The 19,493-nt window shown below is 43.7% G+C and overlaps 2 protein-coding genes across 2 annotated transcripts; both read left to right on the top strand.

The window, feature by feature from the left end:
• The first annotated feature begins 2,574 nt into the window (after positions 1–2,574).
• Positions 2,575–6,793, top strand: obi1 (ORC ubiquitin ligase 1). The gene is made up of 6 exons (XM_077015160.1): positions 2,575–2,759; positions 3,684–3,819; positions 4,004–4,095; positions 4,239–4,457; positions 4,835–4,923; positions 5,173–6,793. Exons 1-6 carry the CDS (start codon positions 2,688–2,690, stop codon positions 6,392–6,394), a joined length of 1,830 nt encoding a protein of 609 aa, XP_076871275.1. The 5' UTR covers positions 2,575–2,687; the 3' UTR covers positions 6,395–6,793.
• A 1,082-nt stretch (positions 6,794–7,875) lies between these two features.
• On the top strand, positions 7,876–11,035 carry pou4f1 (POU class 4 homeobox 1). The gene is made up of 2 exons (XM_077015161.1): positions 7,876–8,489; positions 8,835–11,035. Exons 1-2 carry the CDS (start codon positions 8,367–8,369, stop codon positions 9,807–9,809), a joined length of 1,098 nt encoding a protein of 365 aa, XP_076871276.1. The 5' UTR covers positions 7,876–8,366; the 3' UTR covers positions 9,810–11,035.
• The last annotated feature ends 8,458 nt before the right edge of the window (positions 11,036–19,493 follow it).

The raw sequence follows: 19,493 nt of genomic DNA, 5'->3' as shown, positions 1-19,493 counted from the left end.
AGAAACACTGCTGTACATAATAGCAGTTTAAGGTTTGCAATGTTCCAAAGTATGCTGTGAACCAAAGACCAAACAGACAGTGATGTCAGAGAACCATAAGCTCACCTTGCGTTAGGTAGAAAAGCACTATATATATATATATATAAGTATATATATATATATAATATAAGTATATATATATATATATAAGTATATAAGTAAACACTTCATTAGGAACATTTTTGAGAATGGGAACCATGGTGGATAAAAGTGACATCTGAGGGCTGACAGAGAGGATCCACTCACTGATGTGACATCACCATGACAAATCATACTGGATGATATCAAACAATGGAGGCAGTGCTGCTTTGACCTCAGCTTTGTAAGGGCAACAAGGAGAACACTAGAGAGAGAGAGAGAGAGAGAGAGAGAGAGAGAGAGAGATATAAAGAGAGAGAGAGAGAGAGAGAGAGAGAGAGAGAGAGAGAGAGAGAGAGAGAGAGAGAGAGAGAGAGAGAGAGAGAGAGAGAGAGAGAGAGAGAGATCCCAAACATTAACTGCTGGGAAGTCCAAAAAGAACACAAATTCATATTATGTAACAGCAGTTTTTAGACCCCTAGCATGAATGTGCACACACACACACACACACACACACACACACACACTTAATTTCTCTATGCAAAAAATTGATTTGAGTTTAAGGGTTCTATATGGCCCTTATATATATATATATATATATGATTAGAGTACAGGCAGACACAGATATCCAGAACACACTATTCATGTTCTGTCCAAGTGAAAACTATTTAATTAAACCAAATTTAATTCATCCAGCCCTGGTGCACCATTGCAGTAGTGTGTTTCAGTGGTTTGGGATATACAGAAATTGTATATATTTATTCTGCACTACAGCAAAGTTTGCATTCTAAGAGCGATTACTTATACAAAAAATACATTGTAGTAGTGTGTGACTTTTAAGTAGATTTTAGTTGTGTAGCTTCATACATCATAAACTTTGCTGACTCAATCAAAAGCAGAAACACTGACTCACCAGTCCCCCCATTTCAATGCTGTTCTCAGAGGAAACTGGGGTGTCTTCTGCTCAGTTTTACACTATTTAAATTCTTGTTAAATCTTCCACATACATTTTTAAAAAGAGAATACATGACTTTAATACATTCCTGTAGCTTTAGAATTCCTTGTTTTGTGCCCAGGAGAGTGGTTCTGTTGGCCGTATTCTTATGAATTACTGGGATGTTTTATTATTTGTCTAATTTGAGGACCTGGGCCTTTTAATAACTTTGGAATTTCACATATGTCATTTGGCAGGGCCACTGCAGAATCTCAGGTGTCTTAATAGTATCTGCACAATCTCAAGAAGCTTGAAGTAAAATTGTTAAACAAAACTATCCCGCTCAGTAAATGTGAAGCTTGTAGCTAGTCCTTATGCGGGCCGTCTGAGTACCCACTACACACAGTAGTTTAATTCTGTGGCAGTTTTGGACAGTGTGTCGAAATGAAACAATTGTTATAAATGATTGTAGTGTAGTTTCAGAATCACCGTTACGCTTGGTGTGCAATCAATGGACAACAGTGTTTTCCAACGGTTCGATTCTAATGTGGTTAGTCCATAATACAGGTCTATATGGCCATATGCCACAAGGCATCCTGACATGGTTTGGCAATGAATTATGAGCTCTGCGCTGCTGAAAGTGATAATGTTACTATGCGTATCTAGTCATCCTAGTCTACTGCTTTTAATCTTAAAATTATGCAGTTTCTTTATCATAAGTAGTAATCAATGTCAGCAGCATTAGCTGAATTTACTTAATTTAAATTCTTAAATAACCATTTTTCTGTTTCAGTAAACACACTGTATTAACCAAACGTACAGTAAGAGATATGGCTAGTTACACCAGTGTCTTACGACTCCCAGTATAACACCAGTTTTAACCCTCCCAGTGTCTTATGACTCCCAGTATAACACCAGTTTTAACCCTCCCAGTGTCTGAGGACTCCCAGTATAACACCAGTTTTAACCCTCCCAGTGTCTTATGACTCCCAGTATAACACCAGTTTTAACCCTCCCAGTGTCTCAGGACTCCCAGTATAACACCAGTTTTAACCCTCTCAGTGTCTTATGACTCCCAGTATAACACCAGTTTTAACCCTCCCAGTGTCTGAGGACTCCCAGTATAACACCAGTTTTAACCCTCCCAGTGTCTCAGGACTCCCAGTATAACACCAGCTTTAACCCTCCCAGTGTCTCAGGACTCCCAGTATAACACCAGTTTTAACCCTCCCAGTGTCTCAGGACTCCCAGTATAACACCAGTTTTAACCCTCCCAGTGTCTCAGGACTCCCAGTATAACACCAGTTTTAACCCTCCCAGTGTCTCAGGACTCCCAGTATAACACCAGTTTTAACCCTCCCAGTGTCTCAGGACTCCCAGTATAACACCAGTTTTAACCCTCTCAGTGTCTTATGACTCCCAGTATAACACCAGTTTTAACCCTCTCAGTGTCTTATGACTCCCAGTATAACACCAGTTTTAACCCTCCCAGTGTCTCAGGACTTCCAGTATAACACGAACTTTAACCCTCCCAGCTTTCCGTAGTGTTTCTGGGGGCGCTGCTCTTCAGTGGAGGCTGTGGCGGAGACTTTGGATCATAACTTGTACCTTGTGTTTTACACCTCAGGACATAAAGATGTCTCAGAGCTTCCAGCACGTCACTCTCTCACTCACGTTACCGATTTCTTGTCAGATCTGCCTCGGAAAGGTAACGACGCGAGCGCGAGACTCACCGCACGCGGCGGCCTCCGCTAAGCGGCTATCTTGGGTTAGCCACCAGCTAACCTGCTACGTTAGCTCCCCCGTTTACTTTTAATGATACCTGGTAAAAGTTAATTAGTTAACTGGCTATCCTAAGTTAAGTCGCCAGCTTTGCTAAAACTAGACTATTTAGGGGGAGGAAGTTTAGCCTTGGGTTTGAATTCAGCCAAACAACTGTGTACCAGGAATGGAGTTATTGTTTTGCCAAGTAACGTAGTTACTGTTAATCCGTTGACGATTTAATGTTGTTTGTTGTGGTTGTTGGAGAACGTAATGCGCTTCGTACTGGCTGGTGTCGTGAACATTAGTTAGTTATCTAGCTAACTGTCTACGTATTTCCAAACTGGAGAGTGTTTTTGTAGCTAACCAGGCTGGCTGACCAGGCTAATCTGTAATTAGCGGATGAGCATTTTCTGTTGCTAGGATATTTCAGAATACAGCGTGCAACCTTCCTTTATAAAACGTGTATGAGTTTCATTAACACTAACCCTAAACATTAATACTAACCCTAAACATTAACCCAAACCTAACATTAACTCTAACCCAAACCTAACACTAACCCTTAACATTAACCCTAACCCAAACCTAACACTAACCCTAAACATTAACCCAAACCTAACACTAACCCTAAACATTAACCCAAACCTAACACTAACCCTAAACATTAACCCAAACCCAAATCTAATACAAACCCTAAACATTAACCCAAACCTAACATTAACCCTAAACATTAACTCTAACCCAAATCTAATACTAACCCTAAACATTAACCCAAATCTAATACTAACCCTAAACATTACCCAAACCTAACACTAACCCTAAACATTAACCCAAACCTAACACTAACCCTAAGCCTCTTGTAAATCCACAGGTGCGCAGGCCCATGATTTGCGGCAACAACCATGTGTTCTGCTTCACCTGTATAGAGGTGTGGCTGAAGCGGGCGAGCCAATGCCCGACCTGCCGCGTGCCCATCACCCCCGAAAATCCCTGCAGAGAGATTCTGGGTAAGCAGCTGTGTGCTTTAGCCCATGGAGCCCAGACAAGTTTGTCTAGCAAGACTCTATTTAAATGTTTTTCAATAATTATATTTCTCCGCCGTCTGCTATTTGTTAATATGAATAATGTATATTAATCTTTGTGTTTATAAAACACGTTTGTACACCTGATTCTGATTTGCCTTCTCAACAGGTGCTACAAATGACAGTGAATCAAATGAAAGCTATTCTGTTAAGCAGCGTCTCAGAAAAACCCGCGGGGAATTGTTGCTACGAGAATATGAGGTGTGGAGCATTTTTAAAATAACATCTCATGCTGCACGCTTACGTGGTCCCATTGAGTGGTGCAGTTTTAGGTGTGTAACAGAAGGCAACCTTTACGTATGCATGAGGCCTTATTCTGATCCACTGGATTGTCTGTCTTGTAGGATGAAATGGAAATCCTCCTGAAGGAGAATGAAGAATTGAAGACCAAAAACTTGAGCCTTGAGGCGCAGCTGAACACTGCTCTGGAACCCAGCCTCATGCAGGGGGCTCAAAGTGAGAGTCCAGTTGACCACAGCCTTCTTGAGGAATCGGCTAATAAGCTCAGAGCTGCCAATGAAATGTGTAGGAAACTCAAGCAGGATATGGAGAAACTAAAAGAAGTATGAGGTTCACTTTCCTTAAGTTCATATTTAGAAAGAAAATGGAGAGAATGCTTAGTTTAAGGTAATTAACTGTGGTTCTTTAGCCAATATGGGTCAGAACTCTCCTTATAGACCTTATCGGGAATCCTCAGAACCGGACCGTTGGCCGTAGAACATCTGCCTGGCTGTAATGAAATCTCTTGCTCCCTGCACAGTGCAGACCTGGTGAAGCAGGTGCTTCCTGGCTGTGTGTGAACTCTCCCTGACCCTGTCTCTGTGGAGAACAGCTACTGCTGCACGCGGCCCTCGGTGGGTCCTGTTGGCTTTGAGACCCTCCGAGTTGCTTAATCAAAAGGTTGCTGGAAGTGAAGGCAAACCTGTGTCTTCTCCCTTAGGCTAACAAGACCCTGAGGTCCCAGAATGTCGACCTCGTCCAAGGAAACATGCGTTTGAAGGTGGAAGTGGAAAACAGGTCTCCTCAAAAGTAAGCACAACTTCACCCACTGGTAATGGGAGAGGGTGGTGTTCAACTACACCTGTTAAACTACACCTAACGATTCTTTTCTCGCAAACCCAACAACAAATTTGTGAGCCGTTTTAACATTTTCTGAATAGGGTGGGGCATGTATTTTTGTGTGTGTGTGTTTGTGTTTTCACTGAATGCTTGAGTTGTGGTCAGGTATGTCTGTTTGAGTGATGCCTGCATGTCTGACTGTGTGTGTTGCAAACTCAGGTTTGGCAGGTACACAGTGGCAGCTCTGGAGGCCAAGGTCCTGCAGTATGAGCGTGAGCTGAACCGACTCAAGCGGGCCTTGGAGCGCAGCGACACGTACATAGAAGAACTGGAGGCCCAAGTGGCAGACGGCCAGAAGGGAGGGGCTCCACCTGCACACGGAGCCCAGTGGAGTGGCTCTGCCCCCGGGGAGAGGCCGGGCGAGACACGGGCCACTACGCAGCACAGCCGCATAGCCACGATGCGTAGGAGTCTGAGTGAAATAGAAGAACCTTCAGTTTGCACTAACTTGGACAGGATTTCAACTCGGGTGGGTGTCCCGGACGGGTATGGCTTGCTCCTGACCACGTCAGGCGTGCATCATGGGAGGGGCCTGTTGTATAGCGCTGCAAGCCCCGGGGACACGGAGCTCCCGAATTTCTCCGACCCGTCTACACCCTCGTCCTCACTCAGCTCTCTAAGTCTCAGGAGTCCTGTGCGTCTCAGCCAGGCCCGACAAGACTCCCCATGCCTCCCCCACCTCCGCAGACTGTGGTTTGAAGACTGTAGTACTACAAGTTCCCAAATAAGCAGAGATGTTCCATTCACTCATGGGGGGTTAATGAAGCCAGCCAAGGAGACTGTGGGGGGCGGGCAGCGCTCTGAAACCTCCCCGTGCGGTCGTGAGATCGGTCCAGTGTTCAGGCTGAGGGCAAGAGGGGCTGTGACTGCAGGACACGCAGAGGACAACATGGACGCTGCGTACCGTGACAAGGTCTCTGAGCTGGACTCCATGATCGCTGACAGCGAGAGCTTCATCAGCCAAACCACGCAGCTGTCGCCGGAGTTACAGCATGTGCCCGACTTCAGTGTTCTTCTGACAGCTGACGTGGAGGCTGGCTCAGACCTCCTGACTGCCCCCTCCACGGTAACAGTTAAGCAGGCCACGCCCACAGCATGTGAAACAAGCCACGCCCCCTTCAGAATTCTGGAGAGGGATGCAGGGTGTGGCAGCACAGTGGCTGCAAAGAAAGGAGAGAGTCTCGCTGAGTCCAGGAAGGAGGGGGAGAGTCTCGCTGAGTCCAGGAAGGAGGGGGAGAGTCTCGCTGAGTCCAGGAAGGAGGGGGAGAGTCTCGCTGAGTCCAGGAAGGAAGGGGAGAGTCTCGCTGAGTCCAAAAAACGCAAGTGTGTTGTTAGCTTAGCAACCTGCAGTCCTTCCAAACTCGCCAAGATAAATACATAAATATCTTCTGTGTGTTCTCAGTGCCTGGCCACACTCAGACAGGCTGCTCACTGTTGCAACACAAGGGTGTCCTTAATATGGAGAAGAAGGCACATTCATTTTTGTAGGTTTTAGGGCATTAATGCAGTTTTTTTGTTTTGTTTATCATTTTATAACATTGTCCGCTAGATGTTATGAATATTGTGTTAATTTGGCTCTAATCTCATGTCTGATGAGGACTTTTAATACACAGTCATGTCAATGACTTTTATATTTCTTGAAATTAACTGTGGATGTTACATTTTTATCTTAGGCTGAAGTGATCGTGTGGTATAAATGTCCATCATGTTACATAAGATGGTTGCCTAGCTGTAAAAGTTTAAACTGTATTAAAATAAATATAATGAATTTAAGAAGTCATGTTAGTGTGTTAATATCAGTGTCCATAATGAATCTTTAGTATTATGAGTGTTTTTTTATGGCAGGTTGTGTGCTTGCTTCTAGGTATGTATATTTTCACTTTTAAAGCTTTCTTAATGTTTGTAATAATTTGCCCGAGTTCTGCCTGCTCCAGGTCCACACGTTGGGATATTCATCAACGTGGGTGTCTGCAGAACCCTTGTAACTACAGCCTGTACATTCTAGCTTCCGCAGTCTTTTTTAATGACCATAATTCCCAAACCATAATTGTTAATAGTGGGCGTGGTCTGATCTCAAATTGGCATCTGCTTTGTGCTATCAGATGCCAGAAAACTGCTAAACAAATTGGTTTCATATCCACCGTAATCATGTACATAGTCTCTTAAGAAATTAATTAATTCAAATGAATTGACACTTCATTTGTTCAAACACTCAATGGTTAGCCAATTAAAATTTCATGCAACGATTAAAGGTTGGTGAAATATACATGATATCGTTACATTTGCATAATAAACCAGGGTATAAATGCCGCTAGCGGGCTTTTCACTTTAGTTTTGGCAGTAAACCTGGTTTAGCAGGACTGAGACGATTTCACTGGTTATTTGACCTGTCTGGTCAGAGTGGAAATTACCTTGAGTTTTAATAGCGCTTATTGAAGAAGGGAGCTGGGCAGTACGGCCAGGCGCGTTCACGCCGGCGCGTCCACGCAACTAAGAAACGCGGTGTAACGGACCCGCTCGTGTGAACAGAATTGGTCCATCAGTCTCGTTGTGGCGTCGTGCTTTCCCAGTAGTAGAAGTTCGTTAAATTTGCTTCCCAAATAACCCACGACTTCTTGCCATTCCGTTTTTTTTTCCAATCAGAAAACTAAACTTTTGTTTTGCCATGTCTGATTTTAAAATTCGTTGTATGATACAATAAACGTTGGAACGGGTTATTAACATGCTATTTAAGATTATTTTAAAAATGTTTTTTTTTTAGAAGTATAAAAAATTATTTTTATTTGTCAACGGAGGCCCGAAGAAATTCTGGTTGTTTTACACAGGAATGATTTGTACATAATGACGTTGTTTAAAGTTTAACACTGTTTAAAGGACGTTCATTTTCCGTAATTCATTTTCACGCCTTAAGATCGCGGGGAAATGATCACGCATGCGCAGGCGATCCACAGGTGTGGAAAGTCACACTGGGCCAGTCCGGTTTGCAGAGGAGCGCGAGGAAATCAAAGCTGGCGAGGCGGGACGGAGACGGGAGAGTCAATAGCGCTGGAAGCGGCCGTCCTCTCTCGGGCCGGCCAACGTCTCGCGAGAGTAGGCGCGCTCACTTGACGAGATGTGAGGGGCTCAGGTGTAAGAGCGCCTCTCCAGCGCAGCGCAGCCATACCGGAGACAGATACGCGCCGGCGATACACTGCAGGCATCTTCGCTACACCAGGCGGCTGGAAGCAGCGTCCTCAAACCGCCAACTACTGCATCCGGAGCCCGACAACCTCGAGCCTCGTGCACTTTTGCGAGCCTGTATTTTCCTCCTTCATACTGCACTTTATCTCTTCGGGGAGGAACCGCTCGCAAACATGATGTCCATGAACAGCAAACAGCCACATTTCGCCATGCACGCGACTTTACCTGAGCACAAGTACACGACTCTGCACTCGAGCTCGGAGGCGATCAGAAGAGCCTGTCTGCAAACTCCACAGGTAAACGAGCTGAAACTTCTCCCCGCGTTCCTCTCCAGCCGAGTCCTCGGTGCGCGCCGTAATCAGATGCGCTGCGAGACACGCGGCGCTTAATGTTTTTTTCATGTATTCCACGATCAGCTGAATTCTTGTGATCTTTTTTGAAAGCAAGCCGGAGAAATCTCGATTCCTGCCTCGTCCTCTTTGTATTAATTTTTATGACTGCAAGCTTCTAAAGGGAACATCCTCTGTGTGTTGTGTGGTGACAGTGTTCCTCGTATGGCGTATGTTCTCACTGTTCTTTTTCGTTTTCTTCTTCTCTCTCTTTTATTTATCTCCTCGCTCCATCTCTGTCTCCGCGCGCAGCTGCAGAGTAACATCTTCGCCAGTCTGGATGAGACGCTTCTGGCGCGCGCCGAGGCGCTGGCGGCCGTCGACATCGCGGTGTCACAGGGCAAGACGCACCCGTTCAAGCCCGACGCGACCTACCACACCATGAACAGCGTGCCGTGCTCGTCCACGTCCACGGTGCCGCTCGCACACCACCACCACCACCCTCACCACCCGCACCACCAGAACCTGGAGCCGCCCGACCTCATGGACCACATCAACTCGCCGTCCCTAGCTCTGATGACCAGCGCGCACGAAGGGGCCGGGGGCGGTGGAGGAGGGGGCGGTGGAGGACTGATCTCCACCTCGGCCCACCCGCACCCACACATGCACGGTTTAAGCCATCTCTCTCACCAGGCGGCTATGAACATGAATTCGCCGCTTACCCACCACGGCCTCTTGCCTGGCCACCACAACGGCGCTCAGGGCGCACCGGGACTCGCCAATAACGGACTGGCCTCCATCAACGACTCGGACACGGACCCACGGGAGCTGGAGGCGTTCGCGGAGCGCTTCAAACAGCGCAGGATCAAACTCGGGGTGACACAGGCGGACGTTGGAAGCGCGCTGGCAAACTTGAAAATTCCCGGAGTGGGCTCCCTAAGCCAAAGTACCATTTGTAGGTTTGAATCTTTAACTCTTTCACACAACAACATGATAGCACTGAAGCCTATCCTGCAGGCGTGGCTGGAGGAAGCCGAGGGCGCCCAGCGAGAGAAAATGAGCAAACCCGACATTTTCAACGGGAACGAGAAGAAACGCAAGCGGACGTCGATAGCAGCGCCGGAGAAAAGGTCTTTGGAAGCGTATTTCGCGGTCCAGCCGCGACCGTCTTCGGAGAAAATCGCCGCGATAGCTGAGAAATTGGACCTAAAAAAGAACGTGGTGCGAGTTTGGTTTTGCAACCAAAGACAAAAACAAAAACGGTTGAAATTTTCAGCCGCTCACTGATCTTACGAGAACGTCATTTTGACTGAGTTTGGGGACCAAGGAACATACAAACACCGCTTTAGGTCTGCCCTCCACGCAGTGGGGGATCACACCGGTGCAGTCTTGACAAATAAGATTATTTTGTTTTATGAGACTTCTTGGGCCCCCCTCCGTTTTGTTTTCACGGTACTGGTGAATGTGAAGTATGCAAATTACAGGTAATCCAGAGGAACTTTCGAAGATGTTCTGAAGAGAAAACTACCCTACAGATCTCAACAATGCCTTTTCCAAACCCTCGCGAGACTAGACTTATTGAGCTTTATTTTAGAGAAGTATGTTTTTTCTCCCACCTTTGCTTTAATCGATGAAATAGCCATTGAAGGATTACCTCATACTTTTACTCTCTTATTTTAGTTATTATCAATTTATTTATAATTTAATTTAGCTCCGATTTAATGTATTTATTTATTTATGATCGGGTACTGCTGTGTTTGGAAATGTATTGTTCTGTCTAAAATATTCCGTTTATCACCGTCTGAACATTATCGAATGTTATCATGCAGTGTTTAAAACGTCCTCTCTGATGAAACCAGGGAAAGACAGAACGAAGGAAAAAAATGAGAGTGTCTCTTTTAATTTAGGAGTGCGAAATAAAGGTGGCAACCACCGCTTGTATTTGTTTTGAAATTGCACTGAAATCTATTTCCTAATATTATTATTTAGATCAGTTAGAAATATTGAAATGCTTTTGTATATATACATACAAATGACACTTTCTCACCGTGCATAAATCCCAATTTCTGCAAATCAGAATAGACTATAATTTTATCTGTCATTGGCATTTTCATACGAAAGTTCCAGTAATAGATCAGTAACACTAGCATGTCTGCGACAATTATATTTACATTCTGGTGGAACAGAGTCCAGAAAAAAAGAGAATTTCTTTTTTGTATACTTTGGTTTGCAGTGCAAACATTCTATGCATTGAAAAAGCACTACATAGAATATCTACCGGTAGACCTTTGTGGATGGTGTAAGTCACTGTTTTATGCCTGTTTTCACATAAAGACACAACGTTGTTTGTCGTGTTAATTGTTCAGAAGAAAAAAAGTTGTGTAAGTAGTAATTTATTTTGTGCACAAGTATGTTTACAAACAGCGGCCACGTGCATCACGAGACGTCTCATTGAGTCATACCTGTGCACTGTCCGGCAGGCGCTTGATGCCCGCGTGATGCCCGCGGATTCTCCCTCTCTGTTGTCCTTTCGTCCTCTCTTCTGTTCTGTAAGCCAAATCCAACTCTGTGGGGCGCACGTCCCGGTAATCTTCTAAATAAATGAAAGAAAAATAAGAAAATGTGGCTGTATTTTATTTAATAAATGTATTAATTTGTTTTGGTTTTGATAATGTGTAATAAATCTACCCCAGAGCAGAATCCACAACTGCCACCAGGCACAGGAAACTAGGGCTACTAAATCATTACATTAGGTATAAAGGGCCCGTTTATGTGCGCTCTGAGTAACGGGGTGGCTGTTCAAGGCGCACTGAAATGAATAATTTAGTTTAATAATTACTTTTCAGTAGTTAAAATGCAATGATGCACATTGACACTGATATTTCTATTCTATTTGTACATATTGTCTTACGTCATTTGTACATGCCACTCGAGCGCTACCGCGTGAAAGGTTCGCGATATTCTGCAGACAGTAAAGCTTGGGCATCACAGCAGTGATCGGTGTTGAGTCAACTCCACACTAAAACAAGAAATACGACAAATTACTTTTATAAAATGAAAAATCTAAAAAGAGACCAAATTCTTGCCGCTGTTTAAAAATCTAAGGTTTTACGGTTAGTCACAGTTTCACTTCTACGACGACTTGTAATAATAATAATAATAATAATAGTTATTCACAGAATTTTAAGTATTATTATCATATTCCAAACACTACCATCTCTCAGTATTTATTGCCCTTTCTTGCCCCTTCTCTCTTGTCTCCAATAGACAACAATAAACATTTAAAAAAAATATTATTATTATTATTGTGATTATTATTATATTTTTATTATTAGTGGTAGAACTATTATTGTTAATAGTAATAGTAGTAGAACAGACAGACGGTCTTGTACATAAATTGTACAGGGCTACTTAAACATTAAATTCGAATACCCTTGATTCGGGTTATTAAATAATTCATGCCTTGAGGTTTGGAAAATTAATAAACTGAATACAACAAGACGCTAATTAAAAACCTGAGTAATTATTATCGCTGGTCTAATGGGGTGGTACAATGTCATGTAAATGGTATTAAATGGTATTAAATGGTAATTCTTATCATGCACATGTCTGTTAAATCGGATACACGAGGATCACATTAACCGACATATAATGAAACATTTGTAAAATCAGCACTGTTGGGCCTAATGTTGTGAATGTTTATTTTATCAACTTTATTTTAGGAATCTTGAGCGTAACTCTGCCACTTTATTTTTATACTGGAAATTATCGGCACTGTAGTGTTCCACAAATATCCAGAGTTCGTTTCACTCATGTTTTCTGAAAGTGAACACAGCTAGAAAAGGAGATGCGTTTTACCCTGCAGAACTGACAGGAAACATACAACACTACCAGAGATTAGGCTGTCTGTACCCGGGCTCAGTGAGATTTGGAGAACATGACCATAAATAGAGCTCTCTTCTCGCGTCTGAACCACGACATTACAAAACATCTGAATTTGAGAACTTTGTGTGTTCAATGGTCAGTGACACCACGAATATTTCAGTGTGCAATACTGAAAAGGAGCAGGAGCCTCCGCATTTGCTGCCTTTAAAAAGAACCGTTAAATGTAAGTGATGCAATATTAATCGCGCTTTGCTGATATAAAATGCAATATTTTCAGACAGCTATCGGGGTTTTCACAGCGGCGCCTGATGATCGCGGTCGCAGCTGTAGCACGCGAGCGGAGGACTGCGCGTTTATTGCTCCTGTTTGGCTTTTGGCGACGACGAGAGAAGCGCACGAGAGTGAATGCGGAAGTACAGGTACTGGCTCTTATTTAACACCAGCTATTACACGAATTCTCTAAATCTGCAGAAAAAACCCAACATTCTTAATCCACTGATTTTCTGCTTCTGACTGAACAAACGATTAACTTATATAGGTGTACATGCATATTTCTTCTATTTTTATTATAAAAACCGGCACAGCTAATGGACAAAAACCCTTAAAACACATGTAAAGGAGCACACTGTAGAATGGTAAAATCAACTCTGCCAAACTTACTCATAATTGTTACATAATGACAGTATAATTATTCTAGAGGCTTTTCCATGTTAGTTTAGGATTAGATATCTGAGAAAGTGTCTTTATTTCAATTCTGTTTACTACACTTACACTAATCTCTTCTGGTTTCCCCAAATTGTACAGCTAAATGAAACAATGATTCTCCGTGTTCCGTTCTAGTGTCTTAGGTTCTTGCGTCCCTCGTTCTTTCTTCTAAACTTGGTCTAAACAGCCGTTTGCTTGCAATGCGCTCAGCTGAGAATCCACTTCAAGAGGGGCACCGCGTAACCGCAATATTTCAGCACCACGAACAGCTCCCTTGCAAATTGAAGAGTGATGCATTATTGAGAGCTTATATCAAACAGCTCTAGGGTGCTGTCTTTCTGCGCGCGGGCTCAAGATGAAGTCCGACTGTCTGACGGCACAAAAGCCTCTAATATGGTAATGGCCAGAGGGGATGCCTTAGGTACCGTTCCCAGCTGCTTCGCGCGCCATATGTCAGGCTGTTTGCCACATGGATCTATTAATCAAGAAATTTTCATCAAGCAGCTCACAACACCGCGCGTTAAAGTTCAGCTGGCGTAAACAGCACAGGCTAAACGGTTAAAGACGACATTAGGCGATTGTAGTTGTAAACATATAATAATCATTTTGTAGGTTTTGAACGAATTTCGCAATTATAGCTGTTACAGCAAATAGATTTCACGCACTTACTTAGTCAACCCCGGAAGTTAATGTATAATGGAGTTCAGGATCTGTCGTGTAAAGTTCCTCTTCTGAGCGTTTCTGTGTATATATAATATATAATATATGTATATATAATATAAAACATTTTCAGCGTAAGCATGGTAATGTTTTTTAAACTGATTTTAAATTATTAATCTCATTTAAAAACATGGCAAATAAAATACATTTTTTATTAATATAGATTAAAATCAGTTAAAAAAACAAACACATTACTTACGCTGAAAAATTGACTCTCATATATATATATATATATATATATATATATATATATATATATATATATATATATATATATATATATATAAATAATATGGCGAGTACAATATATGTATATTCATATGTATATTCATCATTGGCCTACATAATTAAAATGCAGGTAGGATATTAAAACAGGGATTATAAAAGTTATTTTAGCATTATGTATCCTAGAAGTTGGAACGAGTTTTTATTTTCGTTCCTGCCGGTTCCTTCCCCCTCACCTGCATTTTCATCAGAACCGTAAACTTTAGGGTTAAAGCACACAAAAACGTAAATAATTAACAATACATTTTTCTCGAAAATGTGTCCTTTGTCGGCGTCATCATCATCATCATTGTCTTCTGCTTTTTCTTCTTCATCATCAGTATCATCAACCATATAAACAACGTAGACGATGTTGCATAAGTTAATGGTATAAGTGCGGTTATACTGTTTTTAGATGATGATGATTATTATTATTAATATTATTACAGTTATTATTAATTTCTGTCATTTCGTAATGTGTTTATTAAATGGTCTGCAAGGCACGTTCATGGTTCTCTATCGGTTATATTATAACAATGACCATGAAGGCAGGCCCGAGGACAGAATGTCAAACAGGGCAGGAGAGCGGAGTCTCCGGATCGGTGTTCATTTCCAACTTGTATTTGCTCGGTAATCTTCACCGGCAGCCTCCGACCGCTCCTCGAGCGTGGAGGCGGCAACGCTGTTGACACAGCGGCAAATTTCAATCACAAGGGGTTCAGAGTCAGACGAAAAACGTATTTGTTTAATAAATCCGTCATTTTAGTTGAAAAATATTTGATAAGCAGGGTTTGACCCTGTAGGAGCTTTAACTGGAGGTGCCCGATAGTGCGAAATGAAGGTGAAGATCTTTTAGGGCCTTTAAATCGGTGCATGCAGATGAAAACACATTCCGTGCATTTATAATATGGCCGTAATAACATGCACAGCCACAATGCAAGAGGCACATAAACCCGGTCGTATGAGTTCGACCCGCTTCCTTCGACAGGCGCAGTTTAAAACATCAACAATATCTTGATAATAATAATTCTAATGATCAAATATAAGTAGACCATGATTTAATATGATCATGTTTGATATAACGTAATGTTAAGTTATATTTAATATAACCTGCAACAGTGGTCATAGACAGCACGTGTCATTATTCTGAGGCGATCTCGCCACGGGACTGTCAGTGTGCATCTGTCAAGCCTCTTGTGATTGGCCCTATAAATGTCAAGCGCTTTCTCTCATTCTGTCTCTTTAACTCTCCGCCGGCCCTGGGCGGTGCACGTTTTGACCTCGTATTGAACACACTCGCCCCTCATCATTATCCCCGCTTCGCCTCCGGAGCTCATTGTTTGTTCCACCGATCATAACAGTCCCTTCTTACAAAAGCGCGGCGGTATTTACAAACCAGCTCTGGGAGACGCTTCTTCCAAATGGGCTTTTTAGACGTAGTTCAGAACAGTTTTGTTGCCTAAAGACAAGAAGAGTGTTTGAGGCGCCTGCGATGAGAAGCCCCTCCACCTCTCTAACAATACAACGTGTCTGAGAGAGCATCTCAAAAACAAATAAACGCTCCACCCAGCAGCGAACTTGTTGAACATTTTAGGGCAAAACGAGGTTGATACAGCACTTCAGACGAGCAGCACACGACGCTGAGACGAGAAAGCATTACATCATCGGAGTCACGGTGAAAGCGCGTCACCGCGAGCTGAGAAGTAGAGTAATAAACATCTTAATGATAAAATACTATTAACGCACTAGAGAGGGCGTATAACGGTCCGAGTAAACATATACAACATGTTCACGTTTTGATATTCTGATTCAAGAAATTGAGTCAGGAAATTCAGATCACTGAGAACATCTGCTGAAACGAACCTACATCATTTTTATAGATCATCCGGCTATCGATGCTAATAATTTATTTTCGATTCTTAAAACTGAAAAGATCGTTTGATTCAAGTTTGATTTATCGTTGGATTGAATGTTGCGTTCATTGTGCTTTGGTGATTGCCTCTCTATGGTCACTGTGCAGTAGGACCCGGTAAGTTGGTCATAATTAATATTTGAGGCTTTCCTGCTTTAGGGCAACTGGGCGTTTGCGCATTTGTAGCAAACCTTGAGAAGTCCAACCACCTGCAAGCAAAACAACGTGGCAGAATAAATATAAAATACACTAGTATTATACTAGTAATCTTATATACGTATTAGTGAGCCTGACTCCATGTAACTTTGAGGTGTTCAGACCACACCTCACTCCCCAGCAGGGAGTACACACACCCATTTTACAATAGAATAGAGTTTACAGTTGTAGCTGAAAATGTGTGCTTACATGGATCAGAAACAGGCAGTCAACCCAACAAACAACTGGTGACACCTTTCTACATCAAAACCAGGAACTATCCACTCTAGTTGTCCAGTTCCCATGGGTACAGGTTTGTGTCCAGGGCCTGTGCAGGTGTTCTGATCCAGCGTTTACACCTGAGCCAGGTAAGCATGGTCTGCAGAACCTGGTGTTCTGCTGGCAGCAGTGTGCGGCCCCCTGGAGCAGAGTGAACACTGGGTCATGGACACAGACCACTGCAGAAGTTCAAGTCCAGCGCTTCAAAGTGTCAGCGCTGCTGTGGGAACGTCTGAGTGTGGATCATTTGTGCTGATGAATGGCGTATTGATCACTGATGTCTGCACACACAGGCGAAGAGAATGATAATGCAATACATTATGTATGATACATCCTAAACATGAGCTCAGATGGCATCATCTCAAAGAGCTCATCACACACTCCTACACAGTTCATCACACACTCCTACACAGTTCATCACACACTCCTACACACTCCTACCCAGTTCATCACACACTCCTACACAGTTCATCACACACTCCTACACAGTTCATCACACACTCCTACACACTCCTACCCAGTTCATCACACACTCCTACACAGTTCATCACACACACCTACACACTCCTACCCAGTTCATCACACACTCCTACACATTTCATCACACATTCCTACACACTCCTACACAATTCACCACACACTCCTACACAGCTCATCACACACTCCTACACAACTCACCACACACTCCTACACAACTCAGCACACACTCCGACACAGTTCATCACACACTTCTACACAACTCACCACACACTCCTACACAACTCACCACACACTCCTACACAGTTCATCACTCATTTCTACACAGCTCACCACACACTCCTACACAGTTCATCACACACTCCTACACAACTCATAACACACTCCTACACAGTTCATCACACACTTCTACACAGCTCACCACACACCCCTACACAGCTCATCAAACACTCCTACACAACTCACCAAACACTCCTACTCAGCTCATCACACACTTCTACACAGCTCATCACACACTTCTACACAACTCATCACACACTCCTACACAACTCACCACACACTCCTAGACAGTTCATCACACGCCTACACAACTCACCACACACTCCTAGACAGTTCATCACATGCCTACACAACTCATCTGACACTTCTACACAACTCACCAAACACTCCTCCACAACTCACCACACACTCCTACACAGTTAATCACACACTCCTACACAGCTCATCACACACTCCTACACAGTTCATCACTCATTTCTACACAGCTCACCACACACTCCTACACAGCTCATCACACACTCCTACACAGTTCATCACTCATTTCTACACAGCTCACCACACACTCCTACACAGTTCATCACACACTCCTACACAACTCATAACACACTCCTACACAGTTCATCACACACTTCTACACAGCTCACCACACACCCCTACACAGCTCATCAAACACTCCTACACAACTCACCAAACACTCCTACTCAGCTCATCACACACTTCTACACAGCTCATCACACACTTCTACACAACTCATCACACACTCCTACACAACTCACCACACACTCCTAGACAGTTCATCACACGCCTACACAACTCACCACACACTCCTAGACAGTTCATCACATGCCTACACAACTCATCTGACACTTCTACACAACTCACCAAACACTCCTCCACAACTCACCACACACTCCTACACAGTTAATCACACACGCCTACACAACTCATCACACACTCCTACACAACTAATCACACACTCCTACACAACTCACCACACACTCCTACACAGTTCATCACACACGCCTACACAACTCACCACACACTCCTACACAACTCATCACACACTCCTACACAACTCACTACACACTCTTACACAGTTCATCACACACTTCTACACAACTCATCACACACTCCTACACAACTCATCACACACTCCTACATGCCACATCTGCAGTCAGAGTGGAAGACCTTCGGTACAACAAACGTGATATCACAGGAAATACGTATGTACATATGTGTGTGAGTGTGCATGTGTGTATTCATATCTAACCTTCTGTGTTTATGTGTGTATTTATGTACTGATGTGTATGTGCATGTATATGTATTTATGTATTTATCTGTGTGTGCAAGTGTGTGTGTGTGTGTGTGTGTGTGTGTGTGTGTGTGTGTGTGTGTGTGTGTGTGTGTGTGTGTGTGTGTGTGTGCGTGTGTGCACATCTAGCCTGACCCATCCTGCAGTGTCTCTCTGAAGGGGGTAGTGTGTGGAGAGGCGGTGCTACCAGGCTGAAAGATAATGAGAACAGGGCTGGTCTCCTCTGTGCTCACCACCACACCATCAAATATTCATCAGTGTTGATTAAACAGGACACCAGCCACAGATCCGGTAGCACGGCCCTAGAATTCAGACCCATATGCAAAAGCAAAGGGGAAGAGACCAGGGAGAGTAGTGAGAAAGTGTCAGGGGTGTAGAAAACAGAAGAGAATGCCCTGGTGATGCCAAGGTAAAGACCCACCTCACACCACGTTCAAGGCACAGGACACAGGGCTGCACAATCTAAAGATGGTGAGTAGAGGGGAGGAGAGGAGAGGGGAGGAGAGGGGAGAAATGAGGGGAGGGAAGAGGAGAAGAGAGGGGAGAAATGAGGGGGGAGGGGAGAAATGAGGGAAGGGAAGAGGAGAAGAGAGGGGAGAAATGAGGGGGGAGGGGAGAAATGAGGGGAGGGAAGAGGAGAAGAGAGGGGAGAAATGAGGGGGGAGGGGAGAAATGAGGGAAGGGAAGAGGAGAAGAGAGGGGAGAAATGAGGGGGGAGGGGAGAAATGAGGGAAGGGAAGAGGAGAGAAAAGGAGCGGAGAGAGGGGAAGAGAAAAGGGGAGAAATGAGGGGAGGGAAGAGGAGAGGAAAGCAGGGGAGAGAGGAGCAGAGAGGAGGGGAGAAATGAGGGGAGGGAGGAGGAGAGGAAAGGAGGGGAGAGAGGGAGGAGAGGAGGGGAGAAATGAGGGGAGGGAAGAGTAGAGGAAAAGTGGAGAAAAGGTGT

Source organism: Brachyhypopomus gauderio, chromosome 8 (assembly GCF_052324685.1).
Source record: "Brachyhypopomus gauderio isolate BG-103 chromosome 8, BGAUD_0.2, whole genome shotgun sequence".
Classification (NCBI taxonomy): Eukaryota; Metazoa; Chordata; class Actinopteri; order Gymnotiformes; family Hypopomidae; genus Brachyhypopomus; species Brachyhypopomus gauderio.
Note: the sequence above shows the minus strand (reverse complement) of the source record. Positions and strands in the feature narration are given on the sequence as shown.